Source organism: Ammospiza nelsoni, chromosome 10 (genome assembly GCF_027579445.1).
Source record: "Ammospiza nelsoni isolate bAmmNel1 chromosome 10, bAmmNel1.pri, whole genome shotgun sequence".
NCBI lineage: Eukaryota > Metazoa > Chordata > Aves > Passeriformes > Passerellidae > Ammospiza > Ammospiza nelsoni.
In genome coordinates, this window is record NC_080642.1 from 4,246,696 (window position 1) to 4,269,677 (window position 22,982).

General features: G+C 42.3%; 1 protein-coding gene across 1 annotated transcript; it reads left to right on the forward strand.

Moving 5' to 3' along the window:
- Positions 1-3,390: 3,390 nt before the first annotated feature.
- On the forward strand, positions 3,391-22,352 carry SKIL (SKI like proto-oncogene). Its single transcript, XM_059479399.1, has 7 exons — positions 3,391-3,508; positions 4,450-6,377; positions 10,994-11,091; positions 12,445-12,686; positions 12,891-13,132; positions 14,151-14,375; positions 17,160-22,352. Exons 2-7 carry the CDS (start codon positions 5,271-5,273, stop codon positions 17,319-17,321), a joined length of 2,076 nt encoding a protein of 691 aa, XP_059335382.1. The 5' UTR covers positions 3,391-3,508; positions 4,450-5,270; the 3' UTR covers positions 17,322-22,352.
- The last annotated feature ends 630 nt before the right edge of the window (positions 22,353-22,982 follow it).

Sequence of the window (22,982 nt, forward strand, 5' to 3'; positions counted from 1 at the left end):
CAGCTAGAACTTGTGCAACGTCATCTCAGCTGCCAGAGCTGGGATTTGGAGTTCAGAGCAACGCTCTCGTCTGCTGCACTTACTTCTGCATGATTTATTTCTTTGTTTCTTCAACTCCTCCCCTGCATTCTCACATTTCTGACACAGAGGGTGACGGCACTTAGCTCATACCCTGCCACAGATGCAGTGGTTTAATTTCTGTATTTCAGTCTCTTTTCAAAGAGATTTTGTCCTGCCTGTTAGCACGGCTGTGCGTCGGCAGTGCTGGCGAGCGCTGCAGATGGCTGCATATCTTCCATGCTAACCTCCCCCCACGCACGCTCCCTGCTTCTGTTCACTTGGGTGCCCAGCTGCTCCTGCCTCAGTCTGAGCAATTGTTTATGCTGAGGCACTCTATGGAGGAAGCTAATAGCTTGGGTAATCTATACATACGCTTGCTAAGTGCTAAGCAGGCGTCCTGGCTTCAGCAGGGATGGTGTGAGGCGTTGTAGCAACAGAGGGATCTGCAACTGACCACAGAATAATGATGTTTTCCTGGGAAGAGAGAAGGTAGGCATTGGAGCCCCTTGGAGGAAAAACAGATTTTACCATATCTTGCATTTTTTTGCAGAGAGATCCCCCATGGGTTTATTTTAATTTTTTTTTTTTCTGCTTATAATAAAGGGATCTGGACTGAATACTTGAAAGGTGGACTCTTACCATTTAATCACCAATAATTGAAGGCAAAGCAGCATATACATTCCAGATCTGTGCAGCTTTTGTGAGAGGTGGTTTTTTTTCAGGCATAAAACCAGGAATTTCTTGTGTCCACACTGGACTACTAAGGATGAATAAAGTGTCTGGGCTTATACTCCCCTTACACCAGAGGAATAGTTCAAGTCCTTCAGGAGCTGAAGTGTTTTGTGCACTGTCCCCACTGTGATTTGTCCTGCAGGATGTGCTGTCTGCCAAAATCTATCAACTTTTTGTGCTTAAAACACAACCTGTAATAGGATATCTATTTTACAAGAGTGAAACCTCCTATGACAGATTAGCTAAGAGTCTGAACTGTTACAACTTACTATTAAACATGACTTCCAAAGTGATTTTTTTTTTCTTTAAAAAGCATAATATAATCTCATCAGAGAAGAAAATGCACATCTTTGTTCACAGTTAAATTGTGCTCTCCAGGGCATAGTTTATAGTTAAATTGTGTATCTTCAGGGACTGTGTATCAGGGAAGTTTGTGAGCTTCCCCAGAGCCTCAGCACTTCTTGAAAATTCAGACACTTTATTAATCAAAGCAATATTCCTCTTGTGCTATTAGTGCACTTTATTACCTCTTGCAAAGGTCTGTAACTCAGGTTTTAATTGTGCAGTGTCTTCAGAACTGCTTTTCACAGTCCACAGTAGAAGTTGTAGGCAGAGCTAACACCTTTTTTTAGACAATTCTCTACCTACAAACTTTGTCTTCTATCGCCTGATTATTGTAGCTCTATAGCAACACTATCATTACAGCACAATAGTTACCAGGATCTGTAACCTGAAATGGAACATTTCTGCTGCAGAACCTGAAAAAAAAACCCCAACAAATTAAACAATGCCACTGAATCCTAAGCTTCCGTGACACCAGGAGGTCTAATAAAAGATGGAATATCTGCCTACATATGTTGCCTTCCTCACAGACATTCATCAGTCCAGCTCCAATGTTAGATGTTACATTTTCTTCAGTAAATTTGAAAGGGATTATGACATAGTGCATTTCATTGATTGGTATTTGAAGGCTTTTTTTTTTTTTTTTTTTTTTGATCAGGTCATAAAGTCCAAGAGGGTGAAGCAGACAGGAATGTCTGTAATGTCTAGACGATTCCCTCATAGGTTCATATCTTTCACAATCTGCTCCAAAAGCTGGTGGATTTAGAATTCTTGTTTAATTCTGCCACATTATTGTGGCTTTTAAGCAGCCCTTATATCTGCTTAATAAATAAGCAGTGGGTGTTAGTATTCTTTGCAAAAATGTTTCCTTTTCTATAAAACCTTGGTGGTTTGGAAGAGGTTGGCAGAGGCCTTAAAGATCACTCAGATCCAAAGAAATTGTAGATATTGCTGCAGATAGTGCAACTGATGTGACGAGTTAAGAGGTGACTCGTGAAGCAGCTTTGCAGTGATGCTCAAGGGCCTCTCCATCAGCGAGGCAGCCCAGAGGAAACCTGAGCATATCAAAGGTGCGAAATCAAGGATTAAAGAGCACCAAAGGCCTCTCAGCAGCTCAGCAGCGAGGCGGGTTGTGCGGCTTTGCCATAATCCTCCTGGGACGGCTTTAGGGCAGCGCTGGCCGGTGCTAAGCGGTGCCTGGTGCTTGTACAACCGCCCCATTTTCATGCGCTGTGCTTTTGTGCTCCCATCAAAATATGTAACTGTGTGGGATGAAAGGAAACGGCAAATTGGATTGCGCCGTAATCCCAACTGAAGCGCTGTCTTCACGAAGATGTAAACTGAAAAGCTTTGGGCCTCTTGCAGGCAGAAGAAACTTGTAATACATGAACGAGTTGTACAGCGACTAAGCTGTCCCTGAAGAGCATCTTCCCCGCCTCTCCGCGGTTTGATCATTTCGCTTCCCAAAACATCTCCTGCGCTTCAGCATCTCCGTGGCTGGAGGGAGCAGTCTGTGACAGTGCTGCGGGGACAGGCGCCCTCACACTGTCCCGCCTTCCCCGTGTCTCCCTGTCCCCAGCAGTGGGGTGCCAGAGCACAGACCACCCTCGTGGGGACAGTCACCGTGAGACCCTTGCCGAGGAACGCTCTTTGAGGGATAGTCCCTCAAGGACTCTCACTGAGGGACCTTCTTTGAGGGACAGTCAGCGAGGGATCCTCTTTGAGGGAGCCCCACTGCGGGACAGTCACTGAGGGACAGTCACGGAGAGCCCCTGGCTGGCGGCCTCTGCCCGCCGCCGCCGTTGCGCCTCAGGCGAGCGACACGCCCGACAGCTCCCCGACAGCGCCTGGCCCTCCTCCAGCCCGGCTTTTCCCCTTCTTCCATGGCCGCTCTCCCCCCCCCGCCCCAGCTGCCGCTCCGTCCCCGTCCCTCAGCCGGCCCCTCTCGGCCGCCGACGGGGGAGCGGCGACAGGGCGGCGCGGGGCAGGCTCTGACCGGGCGGGCTGAGGGGAATCCGGGCAGAAACAACACTTTTCCATATATATTCACTTTTAAATGTATATTACACATATCTATTTATTTATTTTATTTTTAATTTATCTTCCTGCTCTTTCCGCGCGGGCGGCGGAGTGGCGGGGGGGGAGGCCGGGCCGGGTTTCCCGGCGCTGAGGCGGCGGCGGGCGGGGGAGGGGCGGGCGGGCGCTCCCGCCGCTGCCCCAGACAGTGGGCGGGGCCGGCGCGCGCCGCCGGCGGGTTCGTGCCCGCGCGCCGCCGCCGCCGCCGTCTCGGTCTCCGCAGTGAGGTCACGGGTGGGCGGCGCGAGCGCGGCGCCTGTTCCGCTCCCCGCGGCCGCCGGAGCCCCCGCGGCGCCGGGTGAGCAGCCGGGGAACTTACTGCGAACGGCGGGGAGCGGGGCGGCGGAGCCGGGGGGGAAGGGCGGGAGCGCCCGCCGGGGGATGGGTTGGGATGGGATGGGATGGGAGGGAGCGGCGGCTGCGGAGAGGCGGCGCGGGGGCGGCGGGCAGAGGGGGAGCGGGGTACCGGCGATGGGAGGGGGGCAGGGACACGGGGGCGGCGGAGCGGCGCGGTACGGCCGGGGCCAGCGGGGAGCCGGGCAGGGCGGAGGGGCGAGCCCGGCGGCGGGAGGGGGAAGGGCTGAGCCGTGCCCGGAGCGGTGCCGGCGGGGCCGGGGTGAGTCACGGCGCGGGAGGGAGCGGCGGCGTGCGGCGTCCCGGGAGGGGCTGCGGGGCCAGGGGTCGGTGCCCGGGATGCGGGGGCCGGTGCCCGGCCCGCGGCTCGCCGGAGCGCCCGTCCTTTGGGGCGTGCACGCCGGGAGAGCCGCTCCAGGACCGCCCCCTCCCCCGCCGGTGTCGCCCGTCGGTCGGGGCTCGTCCCGGTGTTCCGCGAGTTACCGGGGAGCACACCCTGCCTCTGGCAGGGAATCCCCGATGGGTGCAGGGGGGCCTTTAAAGCTCATCTGCTTCCGACCCCCCCCGCCATGGGCAGGGACGCCTTCCACTGTCCCAGGCTGCTCCCAGCCCTGTCCAACCTGGCCTTGGACCCTTCCAGGGATGGGGCAGCCGCAGCTTCCCTGGGCTACCTGTGCCAGTGCCTCACTGCTGTCACAGAGAATAATTTCTTCCTTGTATCAAATCAAAACCTTCCCTCTCTCCGTTTAAAGCCATTCTCCCTTGTCCTGTGACTCTTGTCACACTTCTGCCCTTGTCAGAAGTCCCTCTCCAGCTCTCTTGAAGCCCCTTTAGGTACAGAGCAGACTCTGGGATTGCTTGTGATGGCCTCTCTCTCTTTCACAGGTTATCAGGAAGGACGGGCAGAACTCTGTGCTAGCACACAGCATGCATTCAGCCCATGGCCTGGATCTCACCTCTATTACTAATAACTTGGGCTGGGAAAATTCTGACACACGCCAGTGACATCTGTGCGAAAGGTGACTCTCTAGGGACGTTTCGTTTTTGCCGTCGCTCTGGATCAGCCTTTAATTTCAGGATTTATTTGTGAACTGCCATAGTAGCTGTCACGGTGGTGGTGGTGAAATCATAAAGCTGGCAGCACAATAAAGCAAGCCCTCAAGATTGTGTTTGATCTCTGGGAGCTGAAAGTGCTGAATAAAATTTTCACACAACTTAAACTACGTTTTGGATCAGTTTCGTTAAGATTGACATTCTTCTAACTGAGCCCATTTTTCTATTTTAATATTTAAATAGAGACTTATTTGAAAAGACAGTATATTTTTTAAAGGAAAAAAAAACGATTGAGGATGAGCACGCATCAGTGCATCGTTTTTTACTAAATTGCTGGACAAGACTACTGTGTAAAGTAGTGGCTGGTCTATGAAGAAAACCTTTTGTATACATATTACATTGGGGTTTTTATATTATAAAGTTGAACAAATAACTAAGAATATAGTGTAACCTCTCCATTAGTAATTTTATGGTTTTACATGCAAAATGGGTTACAGTTTTTACTGTTGGATGCTGAAGAAGTAATGTTTTAATGAAAGGAGCGTGCAGCTTGGTGTACCTGAGGTAATCCAAGATCACAAAACTATTTTTTATATGAAAAAGCAAGAAAATGCACATTCAGGACTGGCTTAATTAAAGCCCAGTGTTAAGCAATGGAAAGCCCACAGATAAACTTCCCTCTAGGTCTGGTCTCAGACCAAAAAAGGAGCAGGATCCAAGAGGATGGGAGTCCTCCACTGAAAAAAGCAATGACAGAAATGCATGTAAATAACAAAGTACAGGTAGTAATAAATAAATTGCCAACAATAAAGAAGGAAAACCTGGATGACTATGATGAAACTCCGGTGGAGGCTGATGGGGAAAGCAACAAGCCAAGCAGTGCTTCACTATCTGAGCCTTTGAGTTTAAATCCAGGTTTGAAGCACACGTTGGCACAGTTCCACCTAAGCAGCCAGAGCTCACTGGGTGGACCTGCAGCTTTTTCAGCTCGGTATTCCCAGGAAAGTATGTCACCCACTGTCTTCCTGCCTCTCCCATCACCGCAAGTCCTCTCTGGGCCGCTGCTCATCCCTCCAGACAGCTCCACAGAACTCACACAGACCCTGCTGGAGGGGGAATCCATCTCTTGCTTCAAAGTCGGAGGAGAAAAAAGACTTTGCTTGCCTCAAGTGTTGAATTCGGTTCTCCGAGACTTCTCCTTGCAGCAGATCAACACGGTGTGTGACGAGCTCTACATCTACTGCTCCAGGTGCACTTCTGACCAGCTTCACATCCTGAAGGTTTTGGGAATTCTTCCGTTCAACGCTCCGTCCTGCGGGCTCATCACGCTGACAGACGCCCAGAGACTATGCAACGCTTTACTGCGCCCTCGCACTTTCCCCCAAAGCGGCAGCTTCCTCCCTGGCAAGAACACCTTGGCCCAGCTGAAAGAGACTGGCAGTGCCTTCGAGGTGGAGCACGAATGTCTGGGCAAGTGCCAGGGGCTGTTTGCACCTCAGTTCTACCTTGCCCCCGATGACCCGTGTATCCAGTGCTTGGAATGCTACGGGATGTTCTCGCCCCAGACCTTCGTGATGCATTCACACAGATCCCCGGACAAGAGGACCTGCCACTGGGGCTTTGAGTCGGCCAAGTGGCACTGCTACCTGCACATTAACCAAAAATACCTGGGCACGTCGGAGGAGAGAGAGCTGAAGCATCTCCTGGAGGAAATGAAGGAGAAATTCAGCGAGAAAAATCAGAAAAGGACTCGGTCCAAAGTAAGTTCACCTGGTGTAAAACTCCCAGATCTCTCTCTGCTCACACATAAGTACTTGTTTTAGAAGCGCATTACTTGGCTTTTCTAAGTGGGAATACTTGTCACATCAAGCCTAAGTTAAATTTGTGAGAGCTTCACCATGGAAATAACATTTCTCAATAAGAGGGGTGGTAATTTCTTTCCTCTTTGGGCTGCAAGTAACCATTCGAGCTGGATTGGCTTGGTTGGTTCTTGTTCTGTCCTAAGGTGTACAGACTCTGGAAAATTCAGGCTATTGTGAAAATTATTGTTCTCCCATTTGACCTTTGAGTAGGTTTTATGCAGTGTGTGCTGCAGCAGCTGAGCAAAGCAGAAAGGAGCTTGAAAATCAAGTGTTACAAAGGAATTCCTCATTTGTTATTTGTACTCCAGCATGCACACGTGGGTTGGATGGCAACCTGGCTTGCTGGCCACCCATCTCATGACTTGTGTGCAGGGTATAGGTGCTTTGCTAAATGGCTATTTAGAAGCCCAAAGCCTGCTTGTTCAGCAAGAGCTTTCTGTTTAAACCACTTGTGCAGTGAAATATGCCAAAAAGAGGGGGTTTTAAGCAGCCCAAGTAATGAGCTGTGGGCCGGTATCTTGACAATAGTTAATAATAGACATCTTATTTTTTCCTAAAATACTGCTGCAAGTCTGTGCTGTGGTTCCAAAATACAGAGCTTATTTGTCCCTTGGAGAGCTTCTACTTTAAATAATAGGACAAGCAGCAGAGAAACATTAATATCATAGATGTTCTCATTCATGGAAAACACAATTTTGGGGTATAAACTTTAATAGGCTTTTAATGGTTTCTGCTCCATGACAGTTCTTTTCAGTGTATTCAGTGTGTCTATGTCTGTTTGATGGCTGCTGGTTTGATAAATCCATGTTGCCTGTTGGATGTTTTGTGGTGGATTTCAAAATAGCAGCAGGAGCAGCGCAGATGGTTGAGCCCAAAAAGGGGTGCTATGAGCTGACACCTTTCTGCACAAATCTCTGAAAAGTTGGTGTTGCAGGAAGGCTGACTGTAGTAACAGGTATTGTTACAGTGGTGCCAGTCTGCAGGAAGAGATTTTACCAGCAGATTCCCATGGAAGTCTGCAGTATGGCAGGCTTCCACATGCTGAATTATTTGAAGATGCAGTCTCCTAGCAAAGAGACTTTGCTTTTCAACTGATAAAGATATGTCAGTCTTTATTCTTGCAGTGCCAGTGTAAGAAAGAAACTACAGCATGGTGGATGCAGCAGTGGAAATACTCTTCCATGTTCACACCTGTAAATGCTGCTTTCCTTCCCACAGCTGCAGATTTCAGACAATGAGATCTTTCAGTTTCACTGCAAAGATGAAAAAAACCCAGCTGAAATGAGCAGTGGCAGTAATTTGGACTCAACTGGTACAAATTAAATTGTAAAACTTTCTGCAGTCTTCTGTTGCAGACGTGTGAAAACAGAGTCAGAAGCTGTGAAAACCTCAGCACAGTACAGTGGTGAGGGAGGTTTTAGGTTTTTTTCGTCCTGTGGATATTCATCTGGGAAGTAGAAAAGAGTAAAAACGTTTAAGAAGGCAGTGCTGGAGTACAGTTTCCCTTTCCTTGTCCTGGGAGAGCTTAGGCTGCTTCAGAGAATCACAGAGTGGTTTAGGTTAGAAGGGACCTTAAAGTTCATCTCACCCCACGCCCCTGGCCTGCACAGGGACACCTTCCACAGACCACATTGCTCACAGCTCCATCCAGCCTGGCCTTGAGCAGCTCCAGGGATGGAGCAGCCACCACTTCTTTTCCTCATTTCAGGTATCAGGTACAACACGTAGACGTTCCCTTTCCTTGCACTCCTAGGGGAGTTTATTGCAGGCTGTTCTGTTTGCTGCTCTGTCACCTCCTCAACGCCTTTGCTGAGTCAGTCCTCAGAAGTGCTGACACATCCTTTGTGCTTGTCTTGGAGGACCCAGGAAGAGCAGTTGCCCTTGGCTAGGTCTTTGCCCATCTAGTAATAATGAATTAATTAAATCCCATAGTCCTTGGAGCATCCTGGATGCCATGCTTTGCCTTTCTCCTTAGCATTTCCCTCTGAGTTTATTCACCTCACAGTGCAAATACGCTTTTGTTTCAATATTTTAAGAGCAAAGTACTCTTGAGATTAATTCCTTTCTGTTCTTTGTGAAGCTGTAAGCTGTGTGCTTGATTGTCACAATTTTCTGTGGAGTTCTAGGCTGCAGTGCAACATCCACCTGCTCTTCATGGAACAGCTGTCACCGAGTCTGCTGATTCCTGCTCTGACAGATCCTTGTTCCCTTTGACTTTGCGACAGTTTCTCATCATCTCTGCACTAAAACTTTGCTTTCCTTCTCAGGCTGATTCCTTGAGCTGGTCACAGTTTTATAAATCCAATCTCTGCTAAAACTACTGGCTTAATGATTACACTGAAATAATTACTTACTTATATTTTTTTTTTTCCTTAAAGAATGGCATTGTCCAACTAACCTTTAAGAAAAATAAGTAATTTTTCATGTAACCCTTTTTAACAGTTGGAGTAGAAGAAATTCAACTTATTGTGTTTATAGAATTATTTAAGAGCATCTAAAATAAACAAATTGTTGGGTAATAAAATAGACACATATATATATATATATATATATATAAATAGATGCCTTATTTCGTTTACCTGAATGGTGAGGGGAAGAATCCTGTTAGAAAAAGACTTCATTTATTTATGGTAACATTTCATTTTCTTTCCTAAGTAAAGAATTTGATTGCATGCTATGAAATTCATTTGCAAGATTCACCTAACGGGTAGACAGTAAATTCAGTTTCCACTTGAAATAGGTAAAAAAAAAAATCTGACCTAGTAATTTGAAATAGAGATGACCTGATAATTTCAGATGTAAATATATAAGCACGTTAAAATGTGAGTCCTGAAATATGGACAAATGTGATCTGAAGCTAAAATCAGATCACTGCATACTAGCTGCAGTATAAGTAGATTAGATGTGATTATTTAAATTATTGGAATGATCTGAGTAAGTAGAAAAAACTTGGCAAGTGTCAGGGTGAGGCCGTTTTTCTAGAGATTATTCAAATCTTTTTTATTTAAAGCCTTTTTATGACTTTACAACTCTTCCTTGTTCCCTCCCTCCTTTCTGTCTATGGAAGTGATTTGAGGAACTGCAGGGGTTGAATTTCAGTTTCACTGTGGGAGCTGAGTTTCCTGGGGTGGGAGCTCTGGCCAGGATGGGGCAGGTGGGGTTTGGTCCCTGCCAGGGCTGGGGCTGTTGGGTTGTGCAGAGCATGGCTCAGCTCACACCTGTGGCACTGCCAGGGATGAAGTTCTCTAAAGGTTTATTCCAGGGTGTGAAAATACAAACTTCTCTGATTGCGTAGCACATAAGAAGTTGTGGAGATATTAGAATGCTACATAAAGGTGTCAATACAGGATTATTTAACTTTATGAGCTGTTTTATAATTGAGCAGCTTGTGGAAGGTACAGGGTCTGGCTGGAATGGTGTTGACTTATTTTGTAGCAGCCTGTGTGGTGCTGGGCTTTGGATTTGTGGCTAAAACTGTGGCTAACATGCCAACGTTCTGGCTACTGCAATAAAAGGAGGAGAAAGAGAGTTTGGCATCCAGGGTGGACTGAGCCATGCCCTTTGCTTCACTTGTGTTTTTCTCTTTCCTTCACCTCTTAAACCAGCTTTATCTTCATCCAGGAGCTTTCTTGCTCTTTTCCCTTCCATGCCCTGGGGATGGTGCTGAGGGAGCAGCTCTGTGGGTGCCTGGCAGCTGCCTGGGCTCAGCCAACCACACCCTACCCAAAACCCCATGGCCCAAGGCTGTTCTAGTACAGTGAAATTGTCAGTCCATTTCTTAGCTCTGAGAATATTGTAAATATATGGTGAGACACCTTTCACTTGAAATTAAGAGCAACTTTGCAGGGGAGCACCAGTATCACCAGGAATTTTAAGTAAAGAGTAGTTCCAAAAACATTTCTCAAGACACACAGAACAAGAATTGCTTTCCAAATGCCAAATACACAGAAGTTTTTAAGATTATGTATTCTGATGCACCTGAGTAAATTTTGTTTGCTACTGCAAAGGGAATGGCATTTTCATGCTACTGGGAGCAGCTGTGCCTACTTGTGTAATAAAAATTTGTGATGACTGAAGAAAGTTCTGTCCCTGGTACACCAGTACACTGTTCCATTTAATTTTGAAATAAAGTATCTGGCAGTTGCTTACTTTATATAGACACATTATTACAAAAGGCTCCTACAACCTTTTGGGAATCCTAGTTTCTGCTTTCTGTTTCTCCCAGGCTTGTTTAGTAGAGTTTTGGAAACTCAGCAGAGCTTTTAGATAGGTCTGTAAAGATGTTTTTCTTTAATTTCATTGCTCTTTTGCCCACAGTGGTAAATTTGAGATCAAAGAATTCTGTGGCTTGCATCACCCTGCACCTTTGCCAAAGACACCCCATTTCCCAGTGCCCCACTTTCTCTGGTGTACCTGTATTAATGGTGTAAATGCCATTTCTCTGAGGAGTGATTACGAACATGTAAATAACTTGTATCCATGTTTCGATTACCAGTTTATTTTAATTCCTTTAGGCAGAGCCACAGCAGAACCTGGAATTATCACAGTGGTATCCAGTTATAAAGCAAGAAGCAGAAACTGATCCTCAACCACCTTCCTTTTTCCACCCCAGGTAACTGAGTTTCTATGTAGAGCTGTAAGCACTGTCAAGTGTTCAAATACTTTTGGCTATTTAGGTATAATTCAAACTGAAAAAAATGTATTTGCAATCTGAACTATGAGGAAAACTCTTCAGGTATCACACAGGAATAATTTAACCCTAAATTTTTATGCACTTCTTAATATAAATACTAATGAACTGCTTATGAGTGGTTTTAGGTATAAGACTCAAGCTGTGACCTGTGGGTGTTCTTCAGCAGGCAATACAATTGAAATGTAATTAAAATTTCCCCTTTCTTACTAGAAATGAGAGAGGTAACTTTTGATCTTTCATGTGGTAATACAATGCATGCATGTGGAAAGCTGCACAGGGCCTATTTACCATGAGGACCACTTAATTTCCTTCCAGAAGAGACTTACAAGAGGTGTTTGAAGGCTTTCTCCCACAGTGGAACAAGGGTTGCAGCTGAATTGTTTGTGGGATGGTTTCCTGGTTTTAGAAATTAAGTGCATTTCCTTGACTCCTTACCCAATTTGTGACCTGCAGCAGTGAGGGAAATTGTTTTTCTTGATACTCCTCTTGCCCTCACCCTGTGGTTGCACAGGTCCTGAATTTGGGTCAGGGCAGACACACATCACACTGGTTCCCGTGCAGAGGGGAGTGGAGGAGATTCTGTGCTGGGCCCTCATGTTCTGTTTCTGCCAGTGCCTTCCTCCAGAGCCAGGAGAAAGGGAAGTGTTGAAGACATCAACTGGAGCTCCAGTGACACTGGTGATCTTGGCCCTGCCCTGAGCACACCTGGGGCTCCCTTCCCTCTGCACTAGGCTGAGGGGAAGGTGGGACACAGGGCTGCTCCCAGGAGTCCAGGAGCTGTGAAAATCCAAATGGGCAGCTCAGTGTACCTGGGAAGGAAGGTCCAGCATTGGTCTCAAATGTGCCCCAGGACTGTCAGAACACAGCTTTGTTACTTAAGTGAGGTTCTCATTCCCACTTCACTGATCACCTCCCATCCTCATAATGTAAGGATTATGAAAATGCTGGAGAGTCTGGATTCAGTGACATCCTAATTTCACTCTTTGCATTTAAATGAAGCCTTCATATGATTTACTGTAATTTTTTTTAAAATAAGCCATTTTGAAAAATCTACTTTTTGATAGCCTCAAAACCTTATCTAGATAATCTACTCAGTAAAGATTAAGTGGGTCATTAGCCTTTCCTTTTGCATAGGAAGAATTTTAAAAGGACATGCTTATTTTTCATTGATGCTTTCACAGTTTGAACTCATGTTAAATTAAACTTCCTGCTCTCAACCAGCCATCTTTTATTGTCTTACCTCTGAATTTTACTCTTCTGCTGTTTTTTCAGTTACTACCTTTATATGTGTGACAAAGTGGTTGCCCCGAATGTGTCTCTTGCATCTCAATATAAGGATGTTGCAAAAACATCAGTAAAAGCTTCAGAAGTTAATAAATCCTCACCTGGGCACTCAGAGAAGAAGCTCAGTAGTGGAAAGCACAAAAAAGCTGCCTCCTATCCAGAGGTTTCTCTTGAAGAACAGGAAAAAATTGACTTGAAAACTGGGGTGGAGCAGCCAAATAAACGTTTAGGTGAGTAGTGAGAATTATATTGAGGGCTTTGATTTTTATACCACGGAATTTTGGAAAGCTTTACACCGAACTAGAATTTTGTGATGTCACTTCAGGTTTCCAAAAATTCCCTCCACCTTTTTGTAATCTAAGTTTTCTTTGCATTTGTTTCACTCTGGAATTTGAACTTTCTGTGATCATTGTTCTCTGTTTTCTCCCGTGTAGATCCTCCCGTGTCAGCTCGTCCTGCGAGAGGTGCAAAGTCCGAGCGCGTTTCTTCCAAACCCCCCAGGGACCCTGGCCGTGCTGAGGGAGGTGCTGATGCACGAACCTTGTCCCCCACGCTCATGAAGGACATCAGCTGTGAGGATGACAAGGGCAGGATCATGGAAGAAGTCATGAAGACCTACATCAAGCAGCAGGAGAAGCTGAACACGATTTTGCGGAGGAAGCAGCAGCTCCAAATGGTACCGTGGCAGTCTGGCTGCATTTCCCCTGGGCAGCAGGGAGCTGCTGTGGGCTGTGGGCTGGCTCCTCTGTCAGCATCACACATTGCATCATTTAGAAACACCAGAGCACACTGATCATCTTTCCCTCAGCTTAAATCCAGACACCAAATCTTCAGTGTGCCTTATGCTCATGAGTTTTGAGCCCACTAATAAGTGGTGCCTCTTCAGTTTGCAGCTGCTGGGTCCAAGCAGTTCCTGCTTTTGCTGTATCCTCTAAAATTTCTCAGTTTTCAGGTTTTTAAAGATGCAGATATCAGTATTCTAGGAATGGTCTTATCACTGCCTTGTACAAAAAAGAATACCACTTTCCTATTCCCATGTGCTAAGCCATGCTTTTAGGGATTTTATTTTTAGTCTTTTCTTTAATAATGGATTATTTTAAAAGCTGGTGTTCATTTGTGACATTTCTGTTTTCTGAATTCAGTGAAATACTGTCTTTGCTTCTTGCATCCATGGAACAGACCTAATATTTTAATTTATTGTATTTTAATTTAAATGTTAATCTCAGAATCTAGGAGCTCAGGTAGGGTCCTAGAGCTGCTACTTCAAAGTTGTTCTGCTGTTGGAGGTAAAGCTTGTAGATAAGTTTAAAAAAATGCAAGTTTAAAAATATCAAAATGTCAGTGGACAAAGAAATCAAACACTTGATTTTGTTTTCTGGTGCTACGCTTCTTGCATCTTCAAAGTATATTCTAGTGAATCAGTGCTTCCTGAGGTTCACTGCTGGAAATGTAAATTTGTTTCTGAAAGCTCCATGTACTTGGACGTAAAAGTAATTTCTTAAAAATTAGAATGCATGTTACAGAATTCCATGCTGTCATTGATAAGTAGATAAATACCATTATCAGGCTGTTGTTCTTGGTAGTTACAAATGGTCTTTTTGTCCTCATTGGTTCCAGAAACACTTTTAAATTGATTTTGTTTACTTTTCTGGTGTTTGAAGGAAGGAGTATGTGATCTTGATCTTTCTTTACAGGAAGTGGAAATGTTAAGCAATTCTAAAGCTATGAAGGAACTGACTGAAGAGCAGCAGAATTTACAAAAAGAACTCGAATGTTTGCAAGCAGAGCATGCACAAAGAATGGAAGAATTTTATTTTGAGCAGAGAGACTTGGAGAAGAAACTGGACCAAGTGATGAAGCAAAAATGTAGCTGTGACTCCAATTTGGAAAAAGATAAAGAAGCTGAATATGCAGCACAGGTGAGAAGGGAAGGTTTGTTTCAAACAAAACATGTTTGGTGTATCAGGAAATTGTGAAGGTGTTGTTCAGCCACCTTAGGGTTTCGTTTTCTCTGTTTGTTCTGACACCACAGACAGATACCAAAATAGGTCAGTGACAGCAATATTTATTTTCCTGTTCCTTGATTGAAACCAAGGCAGAATGTGATTTACAGAAACATATGACATTATTGATGAAACATTAAACTTAAACATGAGGTCTCTTACATCCTCATTTAAAACAAATTCTGTTTTTAATGTATGTGGGCTTGCCTGTGACACAGACTTAAACATTATTATTATTATTTTATATTAAAAAAAAAATCCAAACCTCTGAACCTTCTTTTTGTCAGATTTGCAGCATACCTTGCTGCTCCTCATGTTACTTGGTGGTAGAACTTCCTGCAGTATCTGATGATTCCCTTCTGGGCTCTGCCAAAACATTTGGCCAAGAGTTTTCTTGGAAATGAAAATCATATTGGTGTCTCTCATTCTAGCCTTTGGATTCATATGTCAAAACCTATGGAGCTATTTCTTCCTCTCACTTTCCTTTTGGCTTTTACTATAGCTTTTTTATGTTGGAGGTTATTCCAATGGGTAAAAATATAGTTAACGACAAAGGGAACCTTGGAATGCCCCTGTTAAAAATCAGCTGTAGTTATGATTAATTTTTTAAATTTTGCCCTGTATCACAGCAAACTAATCTTAACAAGCTCATTTTTAAAGTGAGCAAAATCTAAAACTTGAGCTCAGTAAAGCTCTGTGGTCCTTTGTTCACAGCTGTGTATATTTCCTGTTCAGACTGACTCAAACTGAGAAACAGGCACTACTTGAGAGACAGGTTTTGGTATTTTTGGTGAGTAGGGCAGAGACTCTGATCGTAAATCCTTCTCATGAATTTAATTTCATGACATCCCACTCCACTGATTCCTGGCCTTTGCTGCCAGAAATAATCCTCTCTGACTAAGGCCTGATTTACTAAACATCTGGTACAAGCCCTGTTAGTGCAAGTAACAACATGTTCTAATTTATGGAGATCATCATGTACAGCATGTTTCATAGGGCTTGTGCAGCTCACTCCCTTTGGAGTGTGAAAATGTGGATTGTTCCCCAAGGAGGTTGGTTGTGTGTTCCTTTTGAAGTTAGATCTGAAAACTACATACATTCCTTGTGTAAAAGTTTACTCTGTTATTATTACCTCTGTGGTGGATCTATTCATGACGTATAATTTCAACCTTTTTTTTCCATTTATCACATCTTGCTGTAGATTCTGGTTCCAAGAAGCACCAGAGTCAAACAGAGGTCTTGGGAACAGAGAACTTCCCCAAGCTGTGGATACAGCATTTTAAAAAGCCTTAATCTGATGTGTTCTTGAAGCAGTTGCCCAGGCTGCCTTTCCTGTCTGAGAACTGTGGACTAGGAGGAATCCTTGTACATTAAACAGAATTAAGAATTTGGTATTTGCAGCTTGCTTAAAAGTCTCTTCTCCTTTGTGGACCTGTCTGAATACGCACTGTCTTGTCCCCTTTTTTGACTTCTTTATTGAAACACTTGCTTCACCCTGTCAGTCATGGTAAGGCAGAATAACCAGTCCTGGAGCCTTTCCTGGGAGCTGGAAATCAAAGCCAGACGTGTTGCAGCATGCAGGCAGTGGGCACTGTTGCACTGCAGCACTTCACTGCAGCACTTGTGCAGTCAGCACTTAGAGCATTAACAGCCTGTTGTTGGCCAAAAACTGCTGAAATATTTCTGATTATTGAAGTGGGGATGAAATGTGGTGTTTCTCTAAAGCCAGCACAGCCATCCCTTCACCCAGTACGTTCTGTGAACACCATTAATACCCTGTATGTTCCTGCTCTTTCCTTCAAATGAGTTGTGTTCCTAATTCTCAGTGAGATGGATGCTTAGTGATAATGTACATCAGGTACTGATGCACACCTATCATTATAAAGGCAGATGGGTTTTTAGATGGAATTAAATTGTAATAAATTTAGATGGAATTAAATTATAATAAGTCATAAATAAATTGAATGGTCTTTTAGCCCCACGAATCAATGCTGCTTTCCAGTCTCCTCCCTGTTTTAACTGCTGGCAGTATACTATAGGCAATAAGGAACTTTCCCACACTTGAAAAGATGTTTCCAGATGTCACTGTAAATAATTTTGGTGAGTTCTAGCAAGTTTGAGCCTTGTTGTATTACAAAGTGGAAAAGAATACTTAACTTCTGTGTCTAAACACAAAATATATCACAAAAACATTTGTGTGGACTCAGGTTTATATTTGAGCACATACACACACAGATGGTTATGTTCAAGATTTTCTAAATATTTCATTTATACTAAGGAATATCAGAAAACAGTGTTGGTGGTTTTGTTTCTTCTAGAAACACATTCAGGCTTTGAAATAAGGTAAGGGAAATGGACCTGGGAAATGAAAAAATGCAGTTTGTTCTGGAATTTGTGTCACATCCAATGCAAACATCACAATTTTTCCCAACAGATTCTGTGTGTTATTGACAGTCTGGTGTGACAGTTCATATAGCTACAACTTATCTTCATTTAACAATTAGATTTTCTCACTTTTTAATTACAGTATGAGGTTTATGCAACTTTGCACATGGACATTGTTTGCTAATGGTGTAGCAGGTAAATGATAATTTGTCAACCGCATAATTCTGGTTGGCTGAAATACTTGGATCATAGAGTGACCACCTGTGACTCTTTGATGATTGCTAAAATTTACTCTGTGTCTCTTGTGTTTCCCAGCTGGCAGAGCTGAGGCAGAGGTTGGATCATGCAGAGGCAGACAGACAAGAGCTCCAGGATGAACTGAGACAGGAACGAGAGGCCCGGGAAAAGCTGGAGATGATGATAAAGGAGTTGAAGCTGCAGATCCTGAAATCTTCCAAAAATGGCAAAGGAAAATAGAAATTGGAAGAGGAAGCATGACTGTGTCCTTCAAACAGGGTGTTTTGGTTTTAATGATTGTGAACAATTTTTTTGTGCTGAGAAAAAGTGTTCTCTCTGGATTTGTATTTCCCAGACAGGTCCAGATGAACATATACATAGATATAAATAAGTAGAGATAGACATTTTTAGATTTTCCTAGCCAATGAAAATCTGCATTGATTTGTACTGGTGTTTTTCTCAAACGATGAAAAATACTAAACTCTTGATTTAGAGTGACCAGTTTCTGTCTATTTCTAATGCAGTCTTAAGGACTCTACACCTTTTAACATTGTCTGTTAAAACATATGTGGGTATCTTTATTTTGCTATCAATTGCACATCCAGTTATAAAAGTACATTAAAAATATCCTCCATTCTTCAAGGTCTTAAATAGTTTGGGTTTCAGTGAGAATTAAATATTCTTGAACTGAGGAAAGTAAAGGCAGCTTTTTGTCTGTAAGACAGAGCTCAAAATTGCCACAACTGATTGATGATTGAGTATCAAAAGTGATTTACCAGCATGAGTTTTTCCCATAATTTCATTGTGTGAAGTCAGCTGATCTTTTCAGTATTGTCTGTTTAACAGCTCATTATCAGTCTAAGGAGTGTTAGAGCCAGCACTTGCTTGCTCTGCTGGAAAACATTAGGGGTTGTTTTTTTGTTTGGTTTTGGGTTTGTGAATTAAAAAAAAATTGCAGTTACAGTGGAATCTTGGGAAGTTAAAAATTCACAAGTTTTCATCTGTTTTTTTCTGTCTAGGACATATGAAAGAAACATTAATAAAAGGCTTAAAGGTGGGGCTTTTCCATTTAGAAACTGAGAAAGCTTGACTTCGCTGTTTTTCAGATATTAATGCTTTCAAGAAAAAGAATATTTATTTTAAAGGAATATGTATTAATTTCTTCAGTACCCTAAGCCTTCACATTTTGAGCTTCTTGCCAACTTGCGGATTTTTCTTTCATCACATAGAACAGGCCTTAACTGACATTGTGATCATAGCTTAAAATATAAAATTCTGAGGTATGGCACTTTGAAAAATCATTTTGATAGTCTCTGTATTTGAATGGCATGGTAGGGTTACCATGAATTAAGAAAATACAGCATGTTTGTTAAGCTATAAAATGGGAAATGTGTAATTGTACAGAATTACTGTTTTATGTATATATATAATGTCTGAGTACTTCTGAAGTCTGGTTCCTAGTGGGTTAAATGCATGGCTAAAGTTGGATGAAGAAAAACTTTTTTGCACTTCTCTCCAAAAAAGTGGATACAGCTGGCAGATGTCAGCTGGTCATGTCAGTGATAGGAATATTTTAGTAATTCTAGTGTTTCACTATATAGTTTTAACTTTTAGTTTCTGGTTTGAGGTACTTAAGTTTAATATTCTCTTAATAATTCAGTTAATTTTGGATGAAACCACTAGTAAAAGCCTACACTGATTTTTTTTTTTTTCCCTCAACTATTAAAACTGAAAACTCCTTTTTTGTTTCTCTGTTAGTGATATAACAAGACTGAATATCACAGAGAAAGATAAACTTGCACATATGTTTAAATTGAATGAGAAATGAGGTGGTAAATTAAATGACACGGAGTATTAGAATGATTTTTTTAAAAACTGTATAATTTTTTGTTTATGAGCTCTGTGTCATATTTACACTGACAAGTAAAGCAAGTTAGATAAAAAGAAATAATTTTCTTTGTCGGTGTTGAGAATCATAGAATGGTTTGGGTTGGAAGGGATCTTAAAGATCATCTAGTTCCACCCCCTGCTGGAAAAGAATACCAGGATTATATTTTTCTCTTCTTCAGCTCCCATCTCCAAATTTTTCCTTTGGAAAGAAAACCAAAAAAAAAAAAAAAAGAAAAAGAAAAAAAGAGAAAAAAAAACCAAATTAAAAAGGAAACGGCCTGTCTTTGCAGCTTGGTTTGGAGGGAAAGGAGCTGACTCAGTGGTTCTGGTTGTGTGTGCACCATTGCTTTAAAAACACCAGGAATGTTTTGTTGTCCAGCCACCAGTGGGCACAGGGAGAGCAGGCAGGAGCATTGCTGGAGCTTTGATGGCTGGGGAGCAGAGCTTGAGGCTGCCCTGTGGGATGGGCAGATCCTGTGCTGGATGAGCTGGGAACTGGGCAATCCCACCTGGGTGCTGCTGAAGGATGGACAGAGTCCCTTTGTGCTGCTTCTGGGGTGGTGGGTGTGGGTAAAACCTCAGCTCCTTCTCACAGCTGATGCACCTCAGCATTTCTAGCTGAGCTGTTGGATGTTTGGAGCCCTGCTGGGATTATTCTAGTAGTAGGATAGTGAATATTCCATTTCCATTCAGGTCTTGTCTGTGTTCTTGTCCTGCTCAGAGGTTCCCCTTGGCCAGGGAGGGCTGGTGCAGCCCAGGTTCCTGTGCCTCAGCCAGCACTTGGGTCACTGCTGGAGGCTCTGGAAATGCTGTGGCCATCCTTGGTACCAATAAAAAAGGGGCCATCCTTGGTACCAATAAAAAGGGGGCGATCCTTTGTACCAAAATTTTCACTGTTGCAAGAGCTCCAGCAGCTATAGGAAGTTTCACCAGTTCCAATTGCAGATAAGGCCCTCCTAATTATTTTTGAACATCTGGCTGGTAAAGCCAATGGAACATTTATTAAAATGACCTTAAAAGTAGCTTTGTAAATATTCCACTTAGTTAATCTAAGGTTAGAATGCATTTTAAATTATTGTAATCCTCTTAAAATTCTTCAATACTACTTTCAGGCTCTTGACGTAACATAAACAATTTTCATATGTGTAGACTTAATTTTATACTGATTTTAAGTAATAATGTATACATGAATGTGCCATAGACCTTTGTGTGCTCACAGTCTCTGAAAGATAGTTTTCTAGTAAATTGTAAATAATGCTCTTAAGTTTTAGAAAAAATATATGTTGACTTTTTTTTGCTACCTTATCCTAATTCTGTTGAATGGTTCATTTTACAGCCTGACATAGGAACTTGGAATGCACACTTGAGGGCCCTCACTTAAGTGCACACTTAATGGTAGAGACTAAATCAGTCATTAGATCTTTAATTTTAGTCACAGCATGCTCATTTTATGTATTGTTTGGTTTGCCTTCAGTCATTGCTTGCTCACCTTTTCAGGCAAGAAGTAATTTTACCAGGTAGCTGTGACATGAAACCTGTAGAACAAAGCCCTAAAATTGTCTATAATTTGAAAGTTGCTTTCTTAAACACCTACACCAAAATGGAAGTTGCCTAGTGCACCTTTTGGAATAAGTAGGATTGGGGGTGAATAACTAATTTGCTCCTATATTTTATAACAGAGAAATTTAACATGCTTTGTATACTTTAATAAATAAAATATGAGAGCTTAGAGCATAAAACTCTTGTAATTTTGGCAGTCTGGAAACACCTCACTTACAGTGTAACCAGGTGTCCCTCAATGAAAGAGATTTTTATCTAAATCTCCAAACTTAGTTAAGTCTGTGTTTTAGTTTTTGTAAAGCATATCGTTCAGTTGGAGTATTTAGATGAATGTAGTTATGTTTCACATTCTTAAACTAATTTTATTCTATATTTAATATATTGATAGCTTAGATGTAAAACCATCTGTACATAGTAAAGGCATAATGCAATTAGTGATGTAGGAAAAGTTGGGTGGGAGCATAAAGCTACTGGTGGCCTGAAAAGAAAGAAGTCTTGGCCTGAATTTTAGAAGTCACAATGTTTTATTCATACATTCTTGTTTTGTACTGGGGGAGGGGATAGCTAGAATGTGTTATGAAATTTTTGGAAACCTTTCCTAGCATTAGTTGGGAAGTTGGCCTTGAAATGCTGTCGTGGTCAGCTTCCTAGAATTCACTTGTTTGTAGAGTATATATTTTGATTGTCAGTAAAGATAACAACTTTGTATTTTTTCTGCACTTAATTCGTGTAATTAATCCACACAACAGAGTTTTCTATAACATGGTGAAGTCTACAAAAGACATAATTTCTCCTACCTATTAACCTGTGCTTGCAATATTCCGGTAATTTTATTTAAGCCATTGATAGTAAGCAGCAGAAAGCTGCAAATTTCAATTTTCTTTTTGCTCATTGCATTTGTAGTGTGAGTGTTCATTGGTTTTCTTTACAGAAAGCTTGTAGAATTTTCTATTTGCTGCATATATCTATTTAAAAAATGCAGTTGTTTTTTAGCTTTTGTGAAAGCAGTTATTGCTTACGAATTGCACGATGATTTTATAGTGTGTCTCCATTACTTAGCAAATTGGTTTTTTCAGGGTTAGTGGTTCAGTTGGAAAATGCTTGAAAAATGAGTTTTAAGCACTTCATCAAGCACAGCAAACATGGTATAAAATTTTGCTATTTGAAAATTAATTAAGTGTAACAATATCAATTGATTTTTTTTTCTTCTAAGAGATACCTCACTTAAAGGAAAGCACAGCTGTACTGTATTTAAACGAATTCTAGGAAATAATAAAAAGTTGGTCTGAAATATTTCGTTGCCATCACATTGCTTTCTGTGATTGACAGAATGTTTTTTGTGTTTTCATCCTCACTCTCTAAAGTATTTATTGCTGTTGACATGCCAGTATAATTCTCTCAAATGACAGAAAGTAGCTGCAAAACAGCTGAGTCCATGTTAGCTCAAGGCAACAGGTTGAGTGACAATTCTGAAACCATAGAAAAGCCTGTGAAAAATGATCAGTGCATTCAACAATTTTTAATATTTGCCAATGATGTACAGTCTTATTGTCAGCGTTGCTGTGGTTGCATCACATGACACACAAAACTGTCCTCTACCTCACGTGAGATTGAACAGATATTTTATATGGTTTTAGTAGACAAGATGCATCTATCTGGTCACTTAGTTTACAAATTTTGAATTATATTTATTGAAACATGACATACTGTGCTCTTAGCTTATACCTCAATTGTATTTTGTGCTGTTATCCATTTCCATGCCTTGTAAATACCTGTATAGATCGTGGACTCAAAAACAAATAAAGAACTGTAATGTCAGAACACTTGTCTCTGTTGTATTTTTGAGCATTGACTTCTAAACTTGGCTCTTTTGAGGTGTTTAACTCTCTGCTTTTCTAAGGACAGAGCCTTCCTTGCTTTGATTACAGTAAATTAAAATCAGATTACACCAAAACTTGTTAGAGCTCCCACAGCCTGCAGCAGGTCCCCAGTTCTCTAAAAGGTATTTTAAACAAAATCTACAAGATCAAAGCCATCCCTCCCCATGGATCCACTATCTAAAGCTCTTAAGATTCTGTAAAAGTATTGGCACCAAGCTTTTTATGTATCTTGGCATAAGTTTGGTATTTATACCTGAAAATAGAACTCCTTGCATACTTGGCAAGTTCTCTGGTGCCCAGCTTTGTTGCTGCTTGACTGCTCAAGCAATGTGTGAGTTGTTCACAACTCTCTTCCATAGCTCAATAATAAATGAGATTAAAAACACACATTGCCAGATCAAATGCTGAGATTATCCAAAGTTAAAATCAGAAATGAGAATTTTACTCTATTTGCTGAAAAAATAGTTTCTGCTGATGGTGAGTGACTCTCAGGAGCTCTTCATTTCTGTAAACCATGTGATTATATTACCTTAACTTTTGCTACAAATATTTTGGAGATTTTCTGGGGGAT

Coding starts and splice junctions, on each gene's coding strand:
- SKIL (XM_059479399.1), top strand. CDS start 5,271: ATGGAAAGCCCACAGATAAACTTCCCTCTAGGTCTGGTCTCAGACCAA. Junction 6,378..10,993: donor AGAAAAGGACTCGGTCCAAA/GTAAGTTCACCT, acceptor TAATTCCTTTAG/GCAGAGCCACAGCAGAACCT. Junction 11,092..12,444: donor CCTTCCTTTTTCCACCCCAG/GTAACTGAGTTT, acceptor CTGTTTTTTCAG/TTACTACCTTTATATGTGTG.